Here is a 26,514-nt window from a genome sequence, read left to right as displayed (position 1 = left end):
TGGGCGGCAGAGTTCCCCGCCCCCTCAGGAGCAGCAATAAAGGCTCCTTAAAATCGATGGCACCTGCAGGACACACTCTGGGACCGTCAGCAAGCAGCATTTAAACAGCCAATCACAGCATCCTTCGGAGGAAGATCCACACCTGGGCCTTGATGCCTGGTCTTCAGCTTGGTTGTGAAGATTCTCTGGCCTAATGGATGTAAAGAGCCCGGACGCAGCAGGCATTAACAAGCAAGATCTATAGCAGGTGCTGCTGTGAGTCTGACCCTTGCCTCCACTGGCAGGGGAAAAATACTGCCCTGGTCCTCATTACCCTTTGTTTCCGTGATTCTTCACAGAAACAGCACAGGCCTAAGGCTTGAGCGATATGGGGCTTGGTCCTGGCCCGGCCATTACCAAGCTGTGAATCTTGGGCTCCCAGAGACCCTTCTGTGAAAGAGCATCCCATCGATGGATTTTTATGGGCACTGGGCGAGATCCTAGATAAAAAGGTTTAAGGACCTGCGCAAAGGTTAGGCCTATTATTACAGCTGTAGAAGTGTGGAAACAGAGGCCAAAGCATTCACCCACTGCCCTACTTGGGGAAGGACAGGTAGTGATGGGGAAATGGGATAAGGACTAACCTGAGGATTCGCAGCCCAGTGTCTCTGGCTTATTTTATTATTTTATCTTTATTGGAGTATAATTGCTCTACAATCTGGTTTATTTTAGAACCTTAGGTGTTGTCTGTGCGACCCAGGAATGTCTCGGTAGTTGATTGCCTTAGTGCCATCCTCAGATTGGAGGCAGATGGGGTGCAACACAGATGCACCCTCTTCTAAGCAATAGTCATCAACAAATTGCTCTCTAGGGCAGCTCTGCAGGCAAGGTGGGATTGGTATTGCTATTCTTAGGGGAACTGAGTGCCTCTGTCTTTCAACTCAGTCTTCCTGTGGATCTATCTGTTGCCCATCAGACTTCTGCTGTGAAACGCCCACTATGGGCACTGCACACTGAAGGAAGCCCCCCCCCACACCTGAAATCCCTCCCATTTATCTTTACTTAGCACAGGTGACCTTGGAAGCCCTGCTCAAAATTAGGGGATCAAAAGTTTGAATGACGTCCCTGTGGTTTGGGTACACTCCAAAACGCTGCCTCTATTCATCAAGAACTTGAAATTCTCTGCCATGGTAGAAACAGGGGAAGGTTCTTCTGAGGGGGTTGAAGGATTTCAAATGAAGTATCTGGAATTGAACATTTTGTATTGTGGGATCAATCATTGGCCTGACTGCCATTCATGGAGCCTCTACTGTGTGCCAGACCCCATGTGAGGCACAGGGGAGAAAGTGATACCTTTGAGTCTACAGTGTGATGGGAGAGACACAAACAGGAAACAGTTCAAGAATCTGCCCTGAGTGCTGTGGAAATTCACAGAGAGGTGGCCCTTCAGTCGGGCACAGAGGCAGGTAAAACCTCCTGGAGGAAACAGAACATCCCCGCCTGCCTTGTTCTTCTAACTACTTAAGGCTGGCTTGCATTTCTCAGGCATTCAAGGAAAAAAAAAAGTTTGCATTTCCAAAGCTTGCTTTGTTTCAGTTTTACCAGCTCTCTGGGCTTCAATAAAACAGTCAGAGAGGAGGGAAGCTGCCACCGCAGCCCAGACTACCCAGGTGTGGAAACTGATTAAACAGCGTCTAGCGGCTCAATTAACCCTTGCTCCTGGAGTTGATTATCTCAATGGAAATCCATCCTATAATCTCCCTGTTAAATGAATTCTACAACTAGAAGAGTTTTCAGCCCTGCTGTAGATGCAGCCCTTTCATTTCTCGGCTGCAAATGAGATTGTTGGGACTCTGCCTCAGCTGATAAATAACTGAATAATTCAGAAAGGTCCTCAGTCACTTTTTTTTTTTTTTTTTTGATGAGTGATCCTTAGACATCAGCAGTATTGATGTATTACCTACTACTAATGAAATTTCAGAGAGGCCCCCCTTGGCTGTCATTTAAATTAGCCCCAGTCACACTATCCTATTACTATGTTTTCTGTTGTTGTTAGTAACACTTACTGCTAAAAGTAAATCCCTATTTGTTCATTTTCTCCTTGTCTCCTCCATTAGTTTGTAAACTTCATGAGAGGAGGAACCTCCCCATCCCCCAACTTAATCCACAGCACTTTTAACTGTGGTGCAGGCAGGGTCAGTGCTCAATAAATATTTGTTGAATGACTGCAACTATTTATTAAGCATTTACTATGTGCTACGATCCTTAAATCTAGGATATCACCTAATCCTCATCAACCTTAAGAATTAGGTGCTGTGATTAACCCCCATTTAACAGATAACAAAATTGAGGCTTAGAATGGTTAAGAAATATGCCCCCCGGTCACTCATATAAACAGCAGAGGTGCGCTTCAAATCCTCACTGTGATTCCAAAGTTTTTGCTCCTTACCATTATGATAGAGCTACCTTCATGTACATCCTGGTTACTGCTTTGGAGCAGGAATATTCTCACCAAAATCTTATCATTTAACCTAGAGTCACCAAATGGAAGGGGATTTTCTCTAATGCCATGGACATTCATGAAAGCTTAGTAAGAAAAGTGACCAAGAAGAAACCCTGAAGTGATGGCTCAGCATCGAACTGATGTACAACGATGAGAGAGAAAGTAGATGAGAGAAGTTTCTATTTTCTACCAGATCCGTGTTTATAAATATTGCCCTATTAAAGTGGTTTCTCTACTTCCCACAAGGAAGATATCATCACTTAATGACATTGCCCTGGGAACAGGGACATAGATACCAAATGAGCAAGCAATATATAACTCCTGCTGCTCTACGAAGCTGAGATCATGTTTTATAAACACCATAGAAATTTTATCATCCATCTTGGGCTGAGCGAAACCATATTTGCCCAGCACTCTGAGTAATGGATGGGATTAGATGGATTAGGGGTCTTAAATTCCTGGTTGGAAGACATTAAAAGTTTAAGAGCCCTATATAGCTGACTCAAATGCATGTGTCCATGCTGTATAATTAGCAGGCATAACAACAATAAATATATACTATAAAGGGAAGACCAGCAGGACAAGACTTCGAACCAGCACACTCCCTCCCGTGCGTAGCCATTTCCCACTTAGTCTTCAGCTGTATAGATGGTAACCTTGCTGGCCTCGGCTTATTTTAGTACAACTAAGGTTTAGGATCTCTCCATTTCTTTCCTAAGCAGTTTATGCTTCCCTGTGAAGTCAGCTTTGAGGCATAAGTAATTCATTGTGCCTCTACTAAACATTCATTTCACTTTGTCTAAAGAGACAATAAATCAGCCTGGTTATTGTTTACTGGAGCCACCCTCAGGTTTTCATGTATAAAAAATGAGCATCCATGTAACTCAGGGGAAGCGAATGGCCACCTGTCTTGCAGGAGAGCTCCCTGGAGACCAAGGAATGTATGGAGGGACACGTTTGCTCGGAACATCCCACAGATGTGTTGTCTGTCACATAGAGTCCTGCTGTCTTGCATGGCTTAAGAAGAATTGTTTGGGGTGGAGGATGGGAGGGAAGAGGTAAAATTATAGGGTCAAAACCCCATCCGGTGAAGAAAATCCCAAGGAGTGATGACCCTAGATAAGAAACCTAGGGCCCTTTGGGATAGCCCTTTAGTGGAAGACACCTGTGTTCTAGCAATTTCTCATGACTCTGCATTTTCAGAGGACCCTGGAGAGGCAGCTGCTCTTAATAGCCTCAGTTTACAGTTAGAAAAACTGAGAAGTTCCTCCACCTGAGGGGCACCAGTTCTGCATGAAGGGCATGTTTTTGTTTTGGCTTTGTTTCTCTGCCACCCATTACCCTCCTTCATTCTAGTCTGGTTTATAGGATTATAGGCCTTTGTTTTTTCCCTCAAGAGTCTTCACTTCTCTGAGTTCAGTCTGGGCCTCCCCTCAGCCAAAAGTTCAGAACGCTTCCCCCTGGGCTATGACAACCAGATGGAAATCCCCCTGCCCTCCACTTCCTCTCCTGGGGCTGTGTTCCCCATGCTGATGCCACAAACCTGGAGGGTAAACACAATTATCAGCTGTGACAATATCAGCTGAGATTCTGGACTGACCTCAACTCTGACCTAAGAGGAGGAAAATTTAAAGGCGAATGCTCTTCCTTCCATTCCAGGCCTCTCCTTTTGGCAGTGCCAGAATTAAAAACAAAACCCATGAAAGTCAAAGTCAGCCACACTGGTAAATGCAGACTGTCTTCAAAATGAGGCCTTAGGATGTCAAGTGCTCTCCTTGAAAATTGGACCAGTGAAAACAAAGCTGCTTCTTCTCCTTGAACTCTGGAGCCTGCCTGGGTTCAAATTCCACCCTGTCACTTAATATCTGTGTAATCTTGGGTTAATTATTTAACTGACGGGTACCTCGGTTTCCCCATCTGTATAATGGGGATAATACTATAGGTACCTACAGATTACTTAAGTTAACATATAAAGTGCTAAGAACAGTGACTGACACATTATTAAGTGCTAATTTAAAATTTTAGCTATTATGATTATGTTAAACCACATTTAAATATGACTCCCTTTAATGGCATTCCAATACCCACATGGCCTCTTCCACTGACAACTTACTTGCCACTGAATGCTGCCCCCAAAATGGCCTTCCAATCAGATTGCAAGGATGTCTAGCCAAAGTACCATTCCAAATAACTGATGGTTTGCTGACTCCTGAAGTTGGAGTCTGGTAGGCAGTTTACTGTTGAATGTATGTCGCACCGTAACCTTTCAAGGGAAAAGGTCAAGTGCTTCCCTACCACCTTCTGCACTGAAGCTATGTCATCCTTCAGAGAAATGCAACTACCTAATGGTTTCTTTCCCGGACTTGACACCATGCCACTGCCCATCCCCCCACTCCTCTTCCCAATAGCGTGGTTTACTGACTGGGTCTTGGTTTCTTTCAGGAAAGTCCATAAGGTTGTGCATTTAATATAATACAACACAGGGTTTTAATCAATTGCTCACTTGGTTGGTGACAGCTTTGAAAGTCAGGCCCTGGGAGCTAGGATGTGGTTCCCTTTCTGGGAATGGGATTCAGGAGTCACCAGGTTCCATCGCTCTGGGCACATAGAGTTAAGAACCCACCAGTACCACTCCACCTTCCAGGAGAGGGCCTGAAAGGCATGCTTCAGTCCAGCAAAGCCCAAGGTGGCAGCACCAAGGTCCTAGGCTTCCTGCTCCCTTCCTCCCATCCCACTTACCCAAGGCTCAGGTCTTAAGAGTTTGGGCCCTCTGGCTACTGCTACTGGACTGGAGAGAACCGGGACAGAACCACAGTCGAACTGCCCAGCTGTGGGGAGAGACGCCAACTATAGATCCGTCAAGCAAGGCAGAGAGCGACGGGGCAGTAAGCTTCACGCCAAGAGAGGTTCAGGGATGGCTTGGTCAAGAGGTTCAATCAGTGAGCAGCCCCCAGTAGCGACAACACGACGCAGAACAGAAAGTACAAGATCAACCACGACTTTGCCCTCCAAAAGTCAGTCGCTGAAAGAACAATCTCGGGAAAGACCCTTTAATGAACTCCTCCACCCGTAGACCGAAAGCTTTCTCTCAGGTCTTGAATTTCCTTCGTCCTAGGAAATTCACCCCCTGGGTAACTCATGTCCGACTTCTCCCCCACCCCGTCCATGGGTCGGGGGCCCGCGTGCTTACCATTGGCGTTCTTGCCGCAGATGAGATGCTCATAGGGCTGCAGGACGCCCCAGAGCTCGGCATCATTGTTGATGACCATCTCCAGGGCCTCAACGGACACCTCCCCGCCTCCGGCCCCTCCACCGTCGGGGCTCTGGCTGGCCAGCACCCTGGCCCGGATCTCCTCCACCAGATTCTCCATGCAGGCGGTGAGCGAGATGGCCGCGTACTCGTGGATGCGCACGGAGATGCGGGTGTCCACCATCCAGCGGAAGAAGCGGCCAACCGAGAAGGTGAGGCCGCAGCGCGCCGACTTGCCCCGGCGCAGCCCGTCGCCCGCGCTCATGCTGTACAGGGACAGCGCCTTGACGGCGGCTAGCGCGCAGCTCTCGGCCAGCGCCCAGCTGTGCACCAGGCGCACGGCGCTCTGCACCTCGAAGCGGGTGCACTTGGCGTGCAGCACGCTCAGACGCTGCGCCTCGCGGGCCACACGGATGAGCGCCCGGCGGAGCAGCCCCGCCAGGCGCCTAACCGCCTCGGCGGAGAACAGGGGCTGCCGCCGGCCGCCGGCACCTTTGCGAAGCACCCGGGCCACGTCTCCCTCGGTCCAGGGGAACTCCTCCAGCTCGGGGAGGCGCGGGCAGCGCGAGAAGAGGTCGGCCACTTCGGGGTCCTCGGGCAGCACCGTGTTCACCGTGTCCCAGCTGTTGTGGCGGCTGTTTATGGAGCCGGAGTAGCACCACCAGGCCGCCCCGCGGTGCTGCTGCGCCGAAGAGTTGAGCGCCTGCGAGTTGGACTTGGAGGACGAGAGGCTGAGCGAGCGGCACGAGTCCCCGGCCCCATACCCGGAGTCCAAGGTCAAGTCCTCCAGCGTCTTCAAGGTGGAGCTGTACGTCCCGGCCATGGGGAGCCTGCCGGGGGCGGCCTCGCCGAGCGAGGGGTGCTCACAACTCCATGCGTCCTTCCCCAAGTGGGCAGAAACAAGCTCTAAGCTCTCCGGGGCGCCCTCTTTCCTCTCGGCGCCGCGGGGCTCGGCGGCCGCATCGCCCGCCCGCCCACCCGGCGGCCGCGGGAAGGTGGGCGAGATTCGCGGCGGCCGGAGCCCCACGCTCCCGGCGTCTGGACTCGAAGCCGTCACTGAAACAGCTCCCCGCTGCTCCTCCTCGGCACTCCCCCTGGCCCACTTCAACTTCTCTCAAGCAAAGCGTCTATCTTCCGCGGAGAAGGAATCCCGAGAGAACAGGGCGGCGGCAGCAGAAGGAGGCGGCTCCGAGAGCTGTGCGAGTACAGAACCAACCGGCGAGGAAGCGCTCGACAAACTTCTGCGCGGCGCCGGCCGCCCGCACGGGCTAGGTACTCGGCCGCCACCGGCATGCAAATAACGCGGGGCAGCCCACCAATCATCGGCCGCGACGGGCAGGGGCTGCACCAATGATCTCCCACAGAGGCGGTCACTATGCAGATTTCACTCCGCCGCGGGTAAAACCCCTCGGCGGCGGAGGCGGGGCTGGAGGCCGAGGGCTGGTAGAGCTGACGGGAGGACGGTGGAGGAGGGGGGAAAGAAGGCGAGTGAGTGAGCTGGGAGGTGGGGAGCAGAGACTGGGAAAGGAGGGATCGAAACGTTAGGCTCGGGAGCTGACGAATTAAAGAAAAATGTGAAGGAAAAGCCACTGTGCGCTGCCCCTTTCCCGTCGTCCAGGCTTTGGGCGTTCGCAGCTCCCTTTCAAGCCCTGTGCTGCCGAACACCGACGCCAGCGAGTTGAGTGTGGGTAGGGAGCGAGGAAGGTGGGGCTGGGGGAGGGCACAGCGGCATGGGGGAGGGGACCCAAGCCAGTCGCTCCACTTCTCTCCTAAGACTTTCTGCCAAGGCCCTCCCTTCTTCCAGACGAAACTCCAGTGAAGGTGGGGAGGGAGGAGGGACGCCCCTGTTTGCTTCTCTTCCCAAATCCCTCTGGTTTTCTTTACGGTGCTCTCTAAGCTCCAGTCAGACCAATCTCTCCCTAATCTGGCATCTGATAAATGGACGGGCTCCAGGAGGCCTGCGATTCCGCCCCCCCCCCCCCGGTCACTTGCAATATTACACATGCAGTAGTCTGAGTATTACTCAGGGAGAGGGCTCTAACTGATCAGATTCTCAAGTGTCTGTGTCTTCGCTGTAACAACTGTACAATACCGCTTGCTGTGTTGGATCCTTCCTGTCCGAGGAGCCAGTGTCCGATTGTGTGTATGTGTGCGGGGGATGGGGGGTTGTTACACACGTGTGTAATGGGTGTGCGAACGTGAGAAACGTCCCTCCCTAGCACTGGCCTGCGCTCGGAACACCTGGCTGAATGCACCTCTTCCTAACGGTGTGCCCTTGGGCGAGTTATCTGCCCCCCTCAGGACTCGCTTTCCTTGCCGGGTAAAATGAGAGCTGACCTCCAAGCAGCACCCTTGTAAACCTGTCTCAGGCGCGTGTTCAGCGGCGGTCAAAGTTCGATTGGTTCCAGCAGATCCATGCGCGGTCCCACTCCGTCCCGCTGCTGTCCTGTAACTATTCACACACACGTGCACGAATGTGCATATGCCTCCTCCAGTGGAACCGCAAAATCAAGGAGGAGACTGTGAACGCGTTTCCCCCAAGTCAGCCTCCTCCCGCGCTCTTGAATAGCTCCGTTGTGCTGTATCTCACACGGTGCTGACCTTGGGCCGTGAGTTGGATACGAACTAGAAATGTCTGGTTTGTCTCTTTCCTTCTTAAATTAATGGCCCTTTCCCTGTGAAACTCCTTTTTCTTTGGCAGTTTGGCTTAATTTTGTCTTCCTGCGCATCTTTATTTATGCAATACCGCCGCCTCATGGTTAGGGCTGGGAATGGCGTCAAGGATGGAAGTACTCATACGAACAAGTCCGCAGGGACCAAATCAAGAGAGGACACAAGGTGTGACTACATCTTATAGAACAAGAGATGAGAAGTCGAAGTAGGTAAGGAGGTTCCACTTGTCAAAAATGCGAAAATCGGATGTAATTTAATATTTATTAGGGGAAATATAATACTAAGGCAAATGTCGCCCACTAATGGATGTTTACAGGAAAAAAATTCGGGAAAGTTTTTTTGTTTGGGTTTTTTTCTTTTCTTTTCTTTTCTTTTCTTTTTTCTTTTCATTTTGTTGTGTGCATCCTTAAAAAGTAACGAAAATGACAGCTGGAAATTTAGGACAGGACTTACTGAATAGAAAGGTTATCTAGGAAACTATCTGGAATATTTCTTGGGGGAAAAGAGCAGATGGGATTTATCTTAATATATTCAAGTTACTTGATGACTTGAAGTGTAAAAATAATCAAACATGCCTACAGCCAAATTTCAGAATGCTGTGAATGTTAAATTGCACCACAAGGATTTGTTCAGCAAAATTCAGCGGCTGGAAACGCTACTGGACAAACAACTGAGTTCCGTTAGTAAATTACAAGGAAAGAAAGAGATGGAGAGGAAACCTATACACTGAAAAAGACTTAGAAGACATATCAGCCAATCACAATGTGTGGAATTTATTTGGAATTTGTAGGGTTTTTTTTTTTTAAGTTATACAATTTTTATTTATTTATTTATTTATTTATTTATGGCTGTGTTGGGTCTTCGTTTCTGTGCGAGGGCTTTCTCTAGTTGCGGCAAGTGGAGACCACTCTTCATCGCGGTGCGCGGGCCTTTCATTATTGCGGCCTCTCTTATTGCGGAGCACAGGCTCCAGACGCGCAGGCTCAGTAATTGTGGCTCACGGGCCTAGTTGCTCCGCGGCATGTGGGATCTTCCCGGACCAGGGCTCGAACCCGTGTCCCCTGCATTGGCAGGCGGACTCTCAACCACTGCGCCACCAAGGGAAGCCCCGGGTTTTTTTTTTAATCAATAAATATTTGACCTTATGAAACTATTGGAATATTTGCTATTATGAAATCATTGTTAGTTTTTTGATGTGGTAATGGTAGTGTGGTTATGTTTATTAAATGTTCTTATCTTTTAGAGACATACTGAAATGTGTCTTTTAATTTTCACCATTAAAACAAAGAAAGAAAAATCTTTATGGAAACATCTGGTAAAGGGGCTAGAAAGTTATGAAAGACAATTAAGACTGTAGATCTCTTGTGTTTGATATATTCCCCAAAGAGTTCTATAGTCTGCTTGAGGACTGGAGGTACAAATAAACCCAGAGTGTGCTTGTGTTTGTGTTTTGTGTGATGGGGGAGAAAGAAAGAGAGGAAGAGAGATAGTGGTAGAGGACAAGATACACTGAACCGTTTTAAACACAAGCCAACTGATTTCAGTTAATCTTTTGGGAAGTTGGCAAGCCGGATGAAGTACAAAACTTTGGATCAAGGAAAGAATGGACATGGCTTCTTTTTTTCATATAAATTTATTTATTTTTTATTTATTTATTTTTGGCCGCGTTGGGTTTTTTTGCTGTGTGCGGGCTTTCTCTAGTTGCGGCGAGTGGGGGCTACTCTTCGTTGTGATGCACAGGCTTCTCACTGTGGTGGCTTCTCTTGTTGCAGAGCACAGGCTCTAGGCATGTGGGCTTCAGTAGTTGTGGCATGGGGGCTCAGTAGCTGTGGCTTGCGGGCTCTAGAGCGCAGGCTCAGTAGTTGTGGCACACGGGCTTAGTTGCTCCATGGCATGTGGGATCTTCCCGGACCAGGGCTGGAACCCGTGTCCCCTGCATTGGCAGGCAGATTCCCAACCACTGTGCAACCAGGGAAGTCCTGACATGGCTTCTTACATATATGTATGTGGTTAATTAAGGCAATCTGGTAGTAATGTGTTTAACCTTAGGAATGCAAATTATATTAGAAGAAGAGAAAGCAGACCCACTTTCTCAACTCAGGCCTGGCCCAAACATAATCTTTGAAGAAAAACAACTGTCATGTGGCTGGACAAGTTAATAAGAACATGATGAAACCATAGCAAATATTGGGAGAATTCCCAGTGGAGTGAGAAATTAAAAAACAGATCTGGGATTGCCTATGCAAAAATTATGTAAGGCAGGAGCTTGAAATAAAATGTAGAAACTTTATCTTGGGCAAGGTCTCATATTTGTTATACAGTTTCTTACAAAATCAAAAACAGTGTGAAGGTTAGAGAACAAAATACTGTAGAATTTATCTTGAAAGAGAAGGGGTTAATAATCCCAACTATTTAAGTACAGATAGAACTCTCTTATGAGAAAGGTAGATTATGACCTTGACTTTGGAGAGTGACCAAGTTTTAATTTAGTTTATGGATCATGTTTGGTACATCCTTTCAGCAACATTTATTGAACACCTACTGGGTCTAGAACTGGGCTAGGTACAGTAGAGGTGCATTAGACAAGGTCCCTGCCATAAATAAAAGCGTGGCCAATGTGTAGAAATGGGCATATGAGACTAACTCTTCTGCAAAACATGCTTTGTGGAGCTTTTCAAAAACCACTGACCAAGGGCCATTGCCAGGTCATTGGCTCACCACACAGATTGATGCATGTAGAGGAGGAATGGTACAATTGCAAGGAAGGAAATACTGTGTGGAATGCCAGGAGAGCTGACAAAGGTGCTGGTAGGTAGACGAGTGTGCCATGGTTAGCAGAACAGCTTTGTAGCTGAATTTCAAGCAGAACACTCAGCTATTGAAAAAGCACCAATGGTGTGGAAACTGTGAGGTAATCCTTCTGTTCCATGTAACCTAAGGTAGCCCATTCCTGACACAGGTATCGTTTTCTGGACCTCAAAACTAAAGAGACATACAGACAAAACAGAAATAGACCCACAGACATAGAAAACAAACTTATGATTACCAAAGGGGAAAGTGGGGGAGGGATAAATTAGGTGTTTGGAATTAGCATGTACACACTACTATATATAAAATAGGTAACCAACAAAGACCTACTGTATAGCACAGGGAACTATACTCAGTATTTTGTAATAAACTATAAAGGAAAGGAATCTGAAAAAGAGTACATCTATCTATCTATCTATCTATATACATATATATATATATATATATATATATATACCTATATATATATATCTAAATTACTTTGCTGTACACCCGAAACTAACACAACACTGTAAATCAGTGATACTTCAATTAAAAAATTTTTGCATTCCTGTACATGATAGTGCCAAAACTTTCCAAATAAAAAGTTCTACTTGTAAAAAATAAAATTAAATAAATAAAAAATAAAGAGACATACAGTTCATTTGACACAAAGAGCCCCCAAGATGACTACGGGGAAAAAATACACTTTTCCAAAGCGTGTTCTGCTGAATGGTCTCATGAGATAGTCTGTGAAAAAGGATTCAATAGTTAAGTTTGAGAAATTTTGCACCGTGTTTCTCCCTCTACTATATTCATGATGCAATATTTTATTTAAGATTCTGTTTATATTTTTTTGACCTAGTATATCTCAGACTTAACTGGGCAGAGAACTCTCCCCATCCCCGGCAGAACTGTTGTAAAGTGATTGGGATTTTTTATTTAACCTGAAGCAGAAAAGACAACTCCATTGTTTATGTGTCTCCTCAGGCAGTGGTGGTAGGGCAGGAGCCTTGGAAGGAATCCAGATAAATCCCAGAACAGGGCAAGGTTCACCATCTGACCCCTGCACAAAGCTGGATTTTGGTGATTCTGTTGGACACAAATGTGATTCCAAAGGTAAATATAAACCTAGGGCATTGGTCCACAGGAGAAAAGGAGGTGGAGTGCGTGGGGGTGCAGGCACGAGTAAAAAGTTTCACAAAACAAACAAGATGGGGAGGAAGGAGTCTCTCCAAGAGGGAGTTCTGCCTGTTAAGCAGTTGGTGTCATAGATTTGATAGCTGTTATTAGAGATGAAGCCTTCAAGAGCCTGGGGTTGGAATTTTAAGGGATATGGGCTGGAACTTAAAGCTGCAGAGCTGAATTAAAACTACAAGACAGAAAACCCAGGGACTATTGCCAAATCCCCACATCTGGATGTCCTATACACCGGTTATCAATTAACTGCAATTGTGCTCTTCTATCTTGGCATGGAAAATACCTAGAGTTAAATATGACATTTAACTCTGCAATATTTACTAAACATTCAACTTTTAAGATTTATCTGGCATTCTTATTACAAATTTAAAGTCCCAGGGACTTCCCTGGTGGCGCAGTGGTTAAGAATCCGCCTGCCAAAGCAGGGAACACAGGTTCGAGCCCTGGTCTGGGAAGATCCCACGTGCCGCGGAGCAACTAAGCCTGCGGGCCACAACTACTGAGCCTGTGCTCTAGAGCCCGTGAGCCACAACTACTGAGCCCACGTGCCACAACTACTGAGCCTGCGCACCTAGAGCCCGTACTCTGCAGCAAGAGAAGCCACCATGATGAGAAGCCCGCGCACCGCAACGAAGAGTAGCCCCCGCTCGCCACAACTAGAGAAAGCCCACGCGCAGCAACAAAGACCCAATGCAGCCAAAAATAAATAAATAAATTTATTAAAGTCCCAGTCCCCTTTCCTGGAGGACCTGATTCAGTAAGCCTGGAGTGTGATTCAGGTAAAAGTATTTTTAACAAGTATTCCCAGATGATTCCCACTCCCCGTTATGTAGGTATGTATGTATGTATGTATTTGAATTGAAGTATAATTGACCTACAACAACACAACATTAGTCCTGAGTGCACAACCTAGTGATTCAATATTTCTATACATTACAAAATGATCACCACGATAAGTCTAGTTGCCATCTGTCACCATACAAAGATATTACAATATTGACTATATTCTCCATGCTGTACATTTCGTCTCTGTGACTAATTTATTTTTATTTATTTATTTATTTTTAAAAATGTATTTAATTTATTTATGTTTGGCTGCATTGGGTCTTCGCCACTGCACGCAGGCTTTCTCTAGTTGTGGCGAGCAGGGACCACTCTTCACTGTGGTGTGCGGGCTTCTCATTCTGGTGGCTTTTCTTGTTGCGGAGCACGGGCTCTAGGCACATGGGCTCAGTAGTTGTGGCTCGCAGGCTCTAGAGCGCAGGCTCTAGATCGCAGGCTCAGTAGTTGTAGTGCACGGGCTTAGATGCTCCGTGGCATGTGGGATCTTCCCGGACCAGGGCCCGAATTCGTGACTCATTTATTTTTAATTGGATGTTTGTACTTCTTAATCTCCCTCACCTATTACGCTTATCCCCCCCACCCCAGATGATTCTTATCAAGACCTTTCGTGGATGTCCTGATTCCATAAGCCTGGAGTGTGATCCAGGTAAAAGTATTTTAAACAACCATTCCCAGATGATTCTTATCAGGCAAGTTTGGGAACTGAGGCATTTGTCTCTTAAACTTCAAAGTCCATGAAGACTTGTATAAAATATAAATCTTTGAGCCCCACCTTCAGGGATTCTAATACAACAGGCCTAGAGCGTATAAACCTTCCATTTTAGCCAGTGGCTCTCAGGTGTTTCAAATGAGTGAGGCTGAGGAAACCAGCTCTTCAGTATTCACGCTCAGAAGTTCACATGTTCCCAGCAGTTGGCGCTCTCGTTCATTTTGCTAAAAACTTGCACCTAAGAAGTCTAATTCTTTAATCATGAGCTGGGGGACTTCCCTGGTCGTCCAGTGGGTAACCCTCCATGCTCCCAATGCAGGGGGCCCGGGTTTGATCCTGGTTGGGGAACTAGATCCCACATGCATGCACAATTAAAGATCCCACATGCTGCAACTAAGACCCAGCACAGCCAAAATAAATTAAAAAAAAAAAAAAATCATGAGCTGGATTTTTTTTTTTTTTTTTTTTAAGTTTTAAATCTCCCTAGTGGATCGATCTGGGACCAAACAGCTATTTCTTTTTTTTTTTTTTTTTAATTATTTATTTATTTATTATTATTTTTTTATTTATGGCTGTGTTGGGTCTTCATTTCTGTGCGAGGGCTTTCTCTAGTTGCGGCAAGTGGGGGCCACTCTTCATCACGGTGCGCGGGCCTCTCACTATCGCGGCCTCTCTTGTTGTGGAGCACAGGCTCCAGACACGCAGGCTCAGTAGTTGTGGCTCACGGGCTTAGTTGCTCCGCGGCATGTGGGATCTTCCCAGACCAGGGCTCGAACCCGTGTCCCCTGCATTGGCAGGCAGATTCTTAACCACTGCGCCACCAGGGAAGCCCCAAACAGCTATTTCTATTGATGAATTCCTTCCAAAGTTTGAAGATGTCTCTGTCTGCCCTTTAAAAAGGATGTTCAATATTAGGAATGATTGTAGACACCCCCAATCAGGGATGGCTGATTTGCAGGTGAGACTGGTGTAAGTAATTTTAAGAGTTCAGACTGTGGTCTCCTTAGACTTTTTAATGCTGAATTCATTTGAAGACAATTAAGGCTACAAGTATGATAGGAATATGTGTTAATTTAATACCAAAGGGTTAAAAATTGAACCCTATTTTAGTCTATTTTATTTTATTTATTTTTTGGCTATGCTGCTCAGCTTGCGGGATCTTATTTCCCCGACCAGGGACTGAACCCAGGCCGCCGCAGTGAAAGCACTGAGTCTTAACCACAGCCAGGGAATTCCCTATTTCAGTCCTTTTTAAAAGCACTCCAAATCAAAGTAAGAAATCAACTTGGAATTGAAGAGGTTACTGGGTGTTAGGGATGACCCCTGTATTACAGATAAACACTGGAGCACATAAAGTTTTCTTACCTCAAATTGGTCAGCAAACCAGGATCAAACACGGGGTGAATAATCAAGATTAATAACAAAGATTTGTGACTTCTAGTTGAATGATCTTAAACACTTTTAAAAACCTTTTTTATTATTGAAAATTCCAAATACATACATAAATAGACAGAATTTTATAATGAACCCCCATGTACCCATTACCCAACTTTAATAATTATCAATTTGTGGTCAACCTTGTTTACACTGTCACCTACTTCCCCATCTCCAGTATTTTTAAAGCAAATCTCAAATATTATGACACTGAGTAATGCTCATCTAAGTCTTTGCTGGGTTGACTCAGTGGTTTGGGACAGGGCTAACGGGACCATCTTAAGAGTCCTGCTAGTATCACATTAAGAAATATCCCCCAGGGACTTCCCTGGTGGCACGGTGGGTTAAGAATCCGCCTGCCAGTGCAGGGGACATGGATTCGATCACTGGTCCGGGAAGATCCCACATGCCGCAGAGCAACAAAGCCCGTGCGCCACAACTACTGACCCTGCGCTCTGGAGCCTGCAAGCCGCAACTACTGAAGCCCGTGTGCCTAGAGCCCATGCTCTGCAACAAGAGAAGCCACCACAATGAGAAGCTCATGCACCGCAACAAAGAGTAGCCCCCGCTCGCCGCAACTAGAGAAAGCCCGCACACAGCAACGAAGACCCAATGCAGCCAAAAATAAATGAATAAATAAATTTTTTTAAAAAAGAAATATCCCCCAGAGTCACAGAATACAGCCCCTGATACCAAGAAGACACTTGCAAATGTGGGCTCTACCTAGGTTATGGGGTTCAGGGTACACTTTACTAGGTATTAGTTTCCCCTCTGATTTGAAAATCGCCATGGTATAGGTATGAACAATTACTGTTACTCTGTTTTCTTAATTTCTGAATTGAAGCCAGTACACCCAAACTTTTATCAAGGGGCTGTCTATAGGATATTGAAGGGAGTAACTAATAATTATTTTTCCTGTGTATGGGTTTTGGTTTTTAAATCATCACCATCCCCAAGAAAAGCTAGAAGAAAGATGCTTTTAAAGTATATATTAGGAAGGGACTTCCCTGGTGGAGCAGTGGATAAGACTCCACACTCCCAGTGCAGGGGGTCCAGGTTTGATCCCTGGTCACGGAACTAGATCCCACCTGCATGCCACAACTAAGGACCCCACCTGGCACAACTAAGGACCCCGCCTGCCACAACTAAGGAGCCCGCCTGCCACAACTAAGACCCAGTGCAACCAAATCAATAAATAAATATATTTTTTAAAAAGTTTATATTAGGAATCTAGAATAACAACTTTTTAATATTAACATATTTTCTATAGTTAAAATTTGTATTTGGAAAAATAAAATGAAAATAAGTAACAACCATAAAACTACCACTTAAAGTATACAAAGTAGGAAGTGAAAGTCCTTTGTTTATTCCTTCAAGCTCATGCCTCTTAACTGTTGGGTGCTCTGAATTTTTCCTTAAGCTTAACAGACAAACATCTCTTTCTACACACATGCACGCGCACACACACACACACACACACACACACACACACTACTTTTTTTCTTTTCACAGAAATGGGTTTATGTAATATGTAAGTTCTACAAGATATCATGTGGAAAGATATCATAGACGTCTTTCCAAATTAGTAATATATTTTACTGCAGTCTTTTAAAATGACTGAATAATATTCCATTGCATGGTGTACCTTACTTTCTTCAGCTAGCCTTTATTGAAGAACTTGTTCTTTCTTCCTTTCTCTCCCTTCCTCCATTCCTTCCCCTCCTTTCTTTCTTTTTGTCTTTCTTTCTTCCCTCCCTCCCTCCTGTCTTTCTTTCTTCCCATCCTTCCTTCCTTCTTTCTTTCTTTCCTTCTTTTCTGTGTTTCTGTCTCTCTGTATTTCTTCTCTTGCTATACAAACAATGCTGTGATGAACTTTCTTGTACATAAATCTTTCTAGCTATTCAATTGTTTCCATATGATAAATTTCCTAGAACTTGGATTACGGGTCACGGGATATGCTTTTACTTTTAAAAAAAAACATTTATCACTAAAATTTCCCCCAAATGTTATACCAGTTTACATGCTTCTTTCTCAGTTCCTAGGTATCTTCCAAGGCTGACCAGAGTTCCTACTCCCAGCTTCTCCATGAAACTGTCCCTAGTAGTCTAGCCCATTTTACCACTTAGTGCTCTTATCTGTTTCATACATGGCTGTTCTTAAAACAATGTACTTTGTTAGAGATATCTAATGAACAAACTTTAGGTCCTCATCCCCAGGCTCACCTCGTACTTTCCCTGCTGCAGACCTGGCTCGGCCATTTCTCCAGAGATCTCCATTTCCTTTTAGTGGGGCCTCTTGAACCATCTCCTCCATGAAGCTTTCCATAACCTTCCAGACCCCACCCACCCCTTGATCCCATTTCTGCTGTAATCATCCCTCATCATAGCAGTGTAACTCTTGTTTACTCGTCTGGTTTTTCCATTTTACTGTCAGCATCTTGAAGGCAGAGATTATTTTGTTTAGATGTGTATCCCCAGTTCCTACTTAGCACATGGAAAGCATTCAACATTTTTGTTGAACAGATGAATGAATGACATTTATCATGTATGTCCAATAATGTGATTGAATTGTTTCATGGGTGTCTTTTTTTTTAAAATAAATTTATTTATTTATTTATTTATTTATTTTTGGCTGCTTTGGGTCTTCGTTGCTGCGTGCAGGCTTTCTCTAGTTGCGGCGAGCAAGGGCTACTCTTCGTTGCAGCACGGGCTTCTCATTGCAGTGGCTTCTCTTGTTGCAGAGCACGGGCTCTAGTCACATAGGCTTCAGTAGTTGTGGCACAAAGGCTTAGTTGCTCCGTGGCATGTGGGATCTTCCTGGACCAGGGATGGAACCCATATCCCTTGCATTGGCAGACGGATTCTCAACCACTGCACCACCAGGGAAGTCTGGGTGTATGTCTTTTCTTTCCAACTACATTGCCTGTTTCTTGAAGATAAGAACTCTGATTTATATCTCTTGCTCCATACCCTTTCCCCCCCACCCCAGAGCACAGTTTAAACCCAGAATAGGCACTCAATAAATATTTGTTGCATTAAACTCAGTTGAGTTACTCTGAATTATGCAACACACATTGCTCGAAACCAGAAAGTTCTATCTCCTTGTAACACATTTTGCTTGTTAAGACGGTATGGCAAAGGATTTGTAAATATTCATAAAATACTTCAATGTAGGACAGGGGTCCCCAACACCCAGGCCATAGATTGGTACTAGTCTGTGGCCTGTTAGGAACTGGGCTGCACAGCAGGAGGTGAGTGGCAGGAGAGTGAGCGAGGCTTCATCTGTATTTACAGCCGCTCCCCATTGCTCGCATTATCGCCTGAGCTCCGCCTCCTGTCAGATCAGCAGTGGCATTAGATTCTCATAGGAGCGCGAACCGTACTGTGAACTGTGCATGCGAGGGATCTAGGTTGCACGCTCCTTATGAGAATCTAATGCCTGATGATCTGAGGTGGAGCTGAGGCGGTGATGCTAGCGCTGGGGAGCGGCTGCAAATACAGATCATCATTAGCAGAGAGGTTTGACTGCACAGAGACCATAATAAATCAATTGCTTGCAGACTCGTATCAAAACCCTATCAGTGAGTGGCAAGTGAAAACGAGCTCAGGGCTCCCACTGATTCTGCATTATGGTGAGTTGTATAATTATTTCATTATATATTACAGTGTAATAATAATAGAAATAAAGTGCACAATAAATGTGATGCGCTTGAATCATCCCGAAACCATCTCCGCCCCATCCTCCGCCCTGGTCCATGGAAAAATTGTCTTCCATGAAACAGGTCCCTGGTGCCAAAAAAGGTTGGGGACCGCTGATGTAGGACATTTAGAACACTCTTCCTCTCTCAAGCAAAGAAGATTCAAGATCAGATAGATTAGCTAGAAAGAAACAAGGATTGCAACAAGAAACATCATTTAGGCCAGCAACTGGGAAGAGTTACCCCAAACACTTAGTCAACAATTGAAAAATAATTTAGTGAAGTAGCTCTTCCAATTACCTTACAACCTCACACAAAATTTGTACATATAGGGAGCAGATGAAATAGAATCAATATTCTTTATTCTTGCTTATTGTTAAAGTGACAATTGTGCAAAGCACTGACTCAGATTGTGACTGTCTTAGCATCCATTTTAATAGCAAGAATCAGCATCATTTGACTCATTCACTCATACAGGAGTCTGTTACAACCTGTCTGAAATTCTTCAGGAATGATTGATGTAATAATGCTGATTAGGGACTCTGTTTTTGCTGTCATCTCCTTTTTTTTTCTTTTTAGACATTTTTTTTAGAGCTATTTTAGGTTCACAGCAAAACTGAGAGGAAGGTACAGAGACTTCCCGTAGACTCTCTGCCCCTCTGTATACATAGCCTCCCCCATTATCAATGTCCCTCACCACAGTGGTATATTTGCTACAATTGATGGACTTACACTGACACATCATCATCACCCAGAGTCCACAGTTAACATTAAAGTTCACTCTTGGTGTTGTACATTCTATGGGTTTAGACAAATGTATAATGACATGTATCCACCATTACAGTATCATACAGAATAGTTTCACTGCCCTGAAAATTCTCTGTTTTCCACCTATTCATTCTTTATCCCCCTCCCTGAGCCCCTGGCAACCACTGATCTTTTTATCATCTCCATAGGTTTGCCTTTTCCAGAATGCTGTGCACTTGAAATTCATCTGCCTTTTCAGCGTGTTGAAGATGGAATAAAATTGGATCTTGTTCAGACTTAGTCTGGAAACTGGTGGCCTAAGGGGACCCAGTGGAACTCTTGGGGTATAATCTTGGGGACTGTGTCTTTTCTTCTCTGTAATCTGACTCCTCAGTTGCTTCTAATCATTCATAACTGGGGTCTTGTGTTCCATCTAGTAATGCCCCAGGCACCCTGGAAACCAGAAGAGCCAGGCAAGCTGTGTCGGAATCATTGTACGCTTATGCCCACATAGCACCTGCCACAGAGTCCCTGGCTCATTGCTTCTCAATGAAGGAATCTCCCACCTCGTTATCTTGCTTCTCACTTTTTTTGAATAAAAATATAAGCCCCAGAGAGCAAGCTGCTCTTTATTTGAGCAGAGTTAACATGCTGACAGTCAGCTTGGAGTGGACCAAGATCATGTACAAGTTTGCAGCAGGAAATATACCCATGATTTTGGCAAACCACAGCCACACGTGGCCCAAGCAGAACCTTGCCAAGAGTGCATTTAGATAGTTTGAGATACAAACATCGATATCAGAAAAAAAAATCTTGAAAAAAAAAAAAAAAAAACCAAACAAGCAGGGAAGTAGTCTGCAAGTTATCCTAGGCAACCTGCCAATCAGGCTTCAAGAAAACATTACATTCAGAACTAATCATCATCCTATGTTTTATAGCAAGGTGATAGCCTCCAGCTTCCTGCAGGGGTAAAAGCCACGGAACCCTGGTCCATGGTACATGCCCCTTTGATCACGTTTCATCTACAGCAGCTAGGACTAAAACTCAAGAGGGCAAAAAGCAACTGAGCTGGGAGACATCTAATGTAGCCATTTGTCTCTACATCTGATTACAAGTGAAGCATTTCAAATGTTACATGATTTCACTTCTTAAATTTTGTGGTAAGGAAATAGGAATGAGCATAGATATTTAGCAACAAAAAAATTCATTGTGGTATTGTTAGTGATTGTAAAAAGATAGAAACACTATAAATGTCTGTAGCAGATTGCTAAAATAAATAATAGAATATCTATATAGTAGAATAATATGGAACCATTTAAAATAATGTTGTAGAAGTATATCTTTTACCTTGAAATATGTTCACCATATAGTAAAAGAAAAAAATAGATTATAAAATATGATCCTACTTTTGTTAAAAAAGAATAGAAAACAGCTTAGAACACTAAAGCAATGGGAATTCCCTGGCAGTACAGTGGTTAGGACTTGGCACTTTCACTGCTGGGGCCTGGGTTCCATCCCTGGTCGGGGAGCTAAGATCCTGCAAGCTGCGGCGTGCCGCAAAAAAAAAAAAAAAAGGTAGATGAAATTACAGTTTACAAGTATCTTTTTGGGGAGGGGGCCTTGTCCATATTATTTGATCTTTCTGAAATTAGTATGTATTACTTTGTTACAATAAAAACAATACATTTGGAAAATAAAAGTACAGTCCGGGCCTGGCTCTAGGAAGTATGATGGAAGTAAATAGATGAACTAAAGATTATATAATGTTCAGTTTTCCCCACATAGCAATTTGTGCTCTCCTGACATGTAATAAAAATGTTTCAACAGCATATTTCACATTGCACTGTGATTTGCCTGTTTTCCTGTCTGCCTCTCCTTCAGCCCAAGCTCCTTTAGAGCTGGGATTATTATTATTTATCATTATACACCTAGCACATAGGTCAGGAATCTGATAGGTGATGAGTAAATGTTGAATAATTGAGTAAACAGCACACTGAAGAGTGCTGAAAGATTTCAATTTTAGTTTCAAGCCATGTTGTTGACAATCACACCATCTGTCTTGCTCTAACCTAGGAATGTAGTCAATGAATTTACTTATACTAAAACAAACATTGATTAGAAAAAAAGCAGTGGTTCTCACACCTAGATGATGATTAAAAATATCTGGGAGTTCTACTCCCAAATAACCAAATCAGAATTTGACATAAAGAACTGCAAATATATCATGGCAAAAATCAAATTCACCACAGAAGTCCTTGATGCAAAGTTAAGATAAAAGGTGAGGGGACAAAGGCTAAAGGTAAAAAAATTCATAGAAATCACATCAAAGAGTGCTACATCAAAGAGCATCAAGTTTGGGGATCTTGGAAAGTACTGCAGGAAAACTGCAAATCAAACAAACAGCAATAATACTCAGTACTTTCAAGGGTAAGGAAATGAGGGGCTTCCCTGGAGGTCCAGTGGTTAAAACTCCGCTCTTCCACTGCAGGGGGCGCGGGTTCGATCCCCTTTCAGTGCGGCCAAAAAAAAGGGTAAGGAAATGAATATATACTTGAATGCATTTTTTCTGGAGATAATTGAAGCATACTCATCAAAAGCCTTAGAAATAAGCATAACTTTTGACCTAGCAATTTCACTTCTGAGGATTTATCCGAAAGAAATTATTGTGGATGTGCACAAGAAAGTAGCTCTAAGGATGTTTGGCACAGTACTCTCTGTAATAGCAAAAATCAACAAAATAAACAATATCAATGCCCAACAGCAGAGAATTGGTAAGGATAATAATAATAGAATACCCATTTAACAGAATACCTCATGACAACTAAAAAGATGCTGGATACTGTACAAATATATTTCTAGGTATGGAAATATGTTCCTAATATATCATTACATTTTTTAAAAAAGTCATATTACAGAGCAATATGGAAAGTAGACCTAATTTTTTTAAGTGAAAATATACAGATGGATCAAATATAATTAGTAGTGGTTTCTCTGGAGGAAGGAAATTATCGATTTCAAAAGTTCCTTTTTTTTGTCTGTCTTTTCTGAGTTCTTTGGAGTAAACCTATGTTGCTCTTATAATAAGAAAAAAGACTTTAGAAAAAACATACACATATTAAAGCATCATACCAATAGGATCAGAGGAGAAAGGCTTTATTTTTTTTGAAGCCAGCTCATATACAGCACTTACTATACACCATGTATGATTTCAAGTAAGTTGAATGTATTCACTGTTTAATCCTCATGGCCACCCTATGATTTTTTTAAATTTATTTATTTTATTTATTTTTGACTGTATTGGGTCTTCACTGCTGCATGCGGGCTTTCTCTAGTTGCAGCAAGCGGGGGCTACTCTTCGTTGCGGTGTGCAGCTTCTTACTGTGGTGGCTTCTGTTGTGGAGCATGGACTCTAGGCAGACGGGCTTCAGTAGTTGCAGCACGCAGGCTCAGTAGTTGTGGCTCGCGGGCTCTAGAGCACAGGCTCAGTAGTTGTAGCACACAGGTTTAGTTGCTCTGTGACATGTGGGATCTTCCCGGACCAGGGATCGAACCCGTGTCCCCTGCATTGGCAGGCGGATTCTTAACCACTGTGCCACCAGGGAAGTCCCACCCTATGATTAAGTCATAGAGCTAATAGAGCCGGATTTGGTCCCTGGGAGCCCAGCTCTACAGTCTGCCCTCCTCATGCACACCCTACCATTAAGGAACAAATCTAGGTCTGTGTCTCCCTGTCAACACATATTCATGATGTCCATTTTTCATGACTCATTGATTCTCAGCAGCTTGGAGGGAGCAGTGGGTCAGCTTTAATGGCACATACTAGAGAGGAATCTGCCTTGCTCTTCAGGAGCTGGCTTTGAGAGTGACCCTAGGCAAAGAGCAGTGGGTGAATTTTCTCTCTCAGTGTCTCCTGCCCTACTTGCCCCACTTGCTAGATTTAGTGCCTTCACCTGATTATTGACACTAACAGTCCATTCTCAGTGTCTAGAGTTTTCCTGATAGATTTCTCCTATGTTAAAGCCTACTTTTCTGAGTCTTACCACTTGGTGGCATACTCAGCAACTCCTAGCAAATCTTCAGAAACAAAGTAATGCTAATAGGATAAAGGGCACAAGTGTGTTGATGATATGTCACCCTTCCAGGCAACATGTACGTGTAAATAGAAGTCATCTAGAAATTATTCCTACAGCCAAAGAAGTCTCATTCTCGTGGTAGGCATTTTGAACATTGCAGGGGACATATTTCAGGTATTAAGAGCTCAGCTGGCTGAGCTAACAGCTGTTTCCAATTCCCTTATCCCCTGTCAACTTCCCTATAAAGGTTGCAAAAGCTAAATACTCCTGTTCCCAGCCTCCTTCCATCCAGGGGTGGCCAAGTGGCACAGCGCTAGCCAATAAGATGTAGGTGGTAGTCTGTTGGGGGTTTGGAAAGAAAGCTTTTGCTTTTCTGATAAAAGCAAAAGGTTACTGCTTGTGCCCTCCAACACCTCCTCTTTCCCCTCACCAAGTGCCTTCAACATGATGCCTGGAGCTGTTTTAGTCATTTATGACGGGAAGAAAAAGGCCGGAAGAACTGCAGAGATGCCAGTCCAGAAATTACTGAGCCACTGAACCATCACCAGCAGCTGCTTATGTCCAGATTTTTGTCTAAATGCATGAAATACAATCTCTGTTTGTTAAACCACTGTTAACCAGTTGTCTTTCACTGTCAGCCAAAGCATTCCTAACTGATCCACACATCTTTAAAAACAAACCGCAGTTGCATTTCATGGCTCTGGTTTTACCCAGAACCTTGAAGAGCAGGTCCAATATTATAGGAAGACAAACAAAATAAAAAACCCACAAAATTGTGGGGTTTGTCCATAGCATTTCTGAGCATGTTATGTGTCTTTATTTAAGGTGTGGTTACTTTAAACAGAAAGATATTAACATTTAAAGATAGAGGCTACTGTCTAAGGCTCATCATGGGTTCAGAAATACAATATACAGCATTAAAAATTCTATTGTTTTTCTGACTTGACAAAAATATTTGATAATGTGCATTTACTCAGATATTTGATTACTATTTTTCAGTTTGGTTAAACCCAGTACATAACACAGGTGCTAGCTGGTCAGCCCTAGTTTTTTTCTTTCTTACTCACCTTTTTTTTTTTTTTTTTTTTTAAACTAAGTCTTTTTGTTTTTAATTATTATTTATTTATTTATTTATTTGGCTGTGTTGGGTCTTCATTTCTGTGCGAGGGCTTCCTCTAGTTGCGGCAAGCAGGGGCCGCTCTTCATTGTGGTGCGCGGGCCTCTCACTATCGCGGCCTCTCTTGTTGCGGAGCACAGGCTCCAGACGCACAGGCTCAGTAGTTGTGGCTCACGGGCCTAGTTGCTCTGCGGCATGTGGAATCTTCCCAGACCAGGGCTCGAACCCATGTCCCCTGCATTAGCAGGCAGATTCTCAACCACTGCGCCACCAGGGAAGCCCTTACTCACCTTCTTTATCTTTCCTCATTGCCTCCCCCCTTCCTCCTTCCCTTCCTCTTGTTTTTTTTTTTTTTTGTACACTGCAGTCCCATACAAAAAAAAAAGAAAAAAGAAAAAAAAAGAATAACATATAAAGGTACAGTGTAATAAATAATAAGGAAGCAAACACTCAGGTCAAGATCCACGTGCTGTCAGAATGGCCGTCATCAAAAGATCTACAAACAATAAATGCTGGAGAGGGTGTGGAGAAAAGGGAACCCTCTTGCACTGTTTGTGGGAATGTAAATTAATACAGCCACTATGGAGAACAGTATGGAGGTTCCTTAAAAAACTAAAAATAGAACTACCATATGACCCAGCAATCCCACTACTGGGCATATACAGTGAGAAAACCATTATTCAAAAAGAGTCATGTACCATAATGTTCATTGCAGCTCTATTTACAGTAGCCAGGACATGGAACCAACCTAAATGTCCATCGACAGCTGAATGGATAAAGAAGATGTGGCACATATATACAATGGAATATTATTCAGCCATAAAAAGAAACGAAATTGAGTTACTTGCAGTGAGGTGGATGGACCTAGAGTCTGTCATACAGAGTGAAGTAAGTCAGAAAGAGAAAAACAAATACCATATGCTAACACATTTATATGGAATCTAAAAAAATAAATGGTTCTGAATAACCTAGGGGCAGGACAGGAATAAAGACGCAGACATAGATAATGGACTCTTGAGGACACGGGGGTGGGGGGAAGGGTAAGCTGGGACGAAGTGAGAGAGTGGCATGGACATATATACACTACCAAATGTAAAATAGACAGCTAGTGGGAAGCACCTGCATAGCACAGGGAAATCAGCTCGGTGCATTGTGACCACCTAGAGGGGTGGGATAGGGAGGGTGGGAGGGAGACGCAAGAGGGAGGAGATATGGGGATATATGTATACGTATAGCTGAGTCACTTTGTTATACAGCAGCAACTAACACAACATTGTAAAGCAATTATACTCCAATAGATATTAAGAAAAAAAAAAGGGGAAATTAAAAAAAAGATCCACGTGCTGCTGGGACTTCCCTGGTGGTGCAGTGGTTAAGAATCTGCCCGCCAATGCAGGGAACACAGGTTTGATCCCTGGTCCGGGAAGATCCCATAATGCCGCAGAACAACTAAGCCGGTGCGCCACAGCTACTGAAGCCCGTGCACCTACAGCCCATGCTCC

At 44.3% G+C, this 26,514-nt stretch overlaps 1 protein-coding gene and 1 long non-coding RNA gene across 5 annotated transcripts in view; one reads left to right on the top strand and one right to left on the bottom strand.

Annotated features, from left to right (window-relative positions):
• The window catches only part of ABTB2 (ankyrin repeat and BTB domain containing 2), a 181,600-nt gene extending 174,607 nt beyond the window's left edge, over positions 1-6,993 (bottom strand). The window contains exon 1 of one of the 2 annotated variants that reach the window (XM_082343689.1): positions 5,673-6,993. In XM_082343689.1, the coding sequence (XP_082199815.1) occupies positions 5,673-6,555 (883 nt within the window). In that variant the 5' untranslated portion in view covers positions 6,556-6,993. The remainder of the gene's footprint in view (positions 1-5,672) is intronic. The other variant, XM_082343690.1, reaches the window with a different exon arrangement.
• A 175-nt stretch (positions 6,994-7,168) lies between these two features.
• LOC309606583 lies at positions 7,169-12,349 on the top strand. 3 transcript variants are annotated; one of them, XR_014231960.1, is made up of 3 exons: positions 7,169-7,220; positions 8,434-8,614; positions 8,987-12,349. It is a non-coding gene; the product is annotated as an uncharacterized lncRNA (long non-coding RNA). The 3 variants fall into 3 exon arrangements; XR_014231961.1 differs by having other exon boundaries at positions 7,175-7,416; XR_014231962.1 differs by having other exon boundaries at positions 7,175-7,420.
• Positions 12,350-26,514: the final 14,165 nt, after the last annotated feature.

This window comes from Balaenoptera borealis, assembly GCF_965194805.1.
Source record: "Balaenoptera borealis genome assembly, chromosome: 11".
NCBI classification, from domain to species: Eukaryota; Metazoa; Chordata; class Mammalia; order Artiodactyla; family Balaenopteridae; genus Balaenoptera; species Balaenoptera borealis.
The sequence above is the reverse complement of the archived record's forward strand: the minus strand, read 5'-3'. Positions and strand labels throughout refer to the sequence as shown.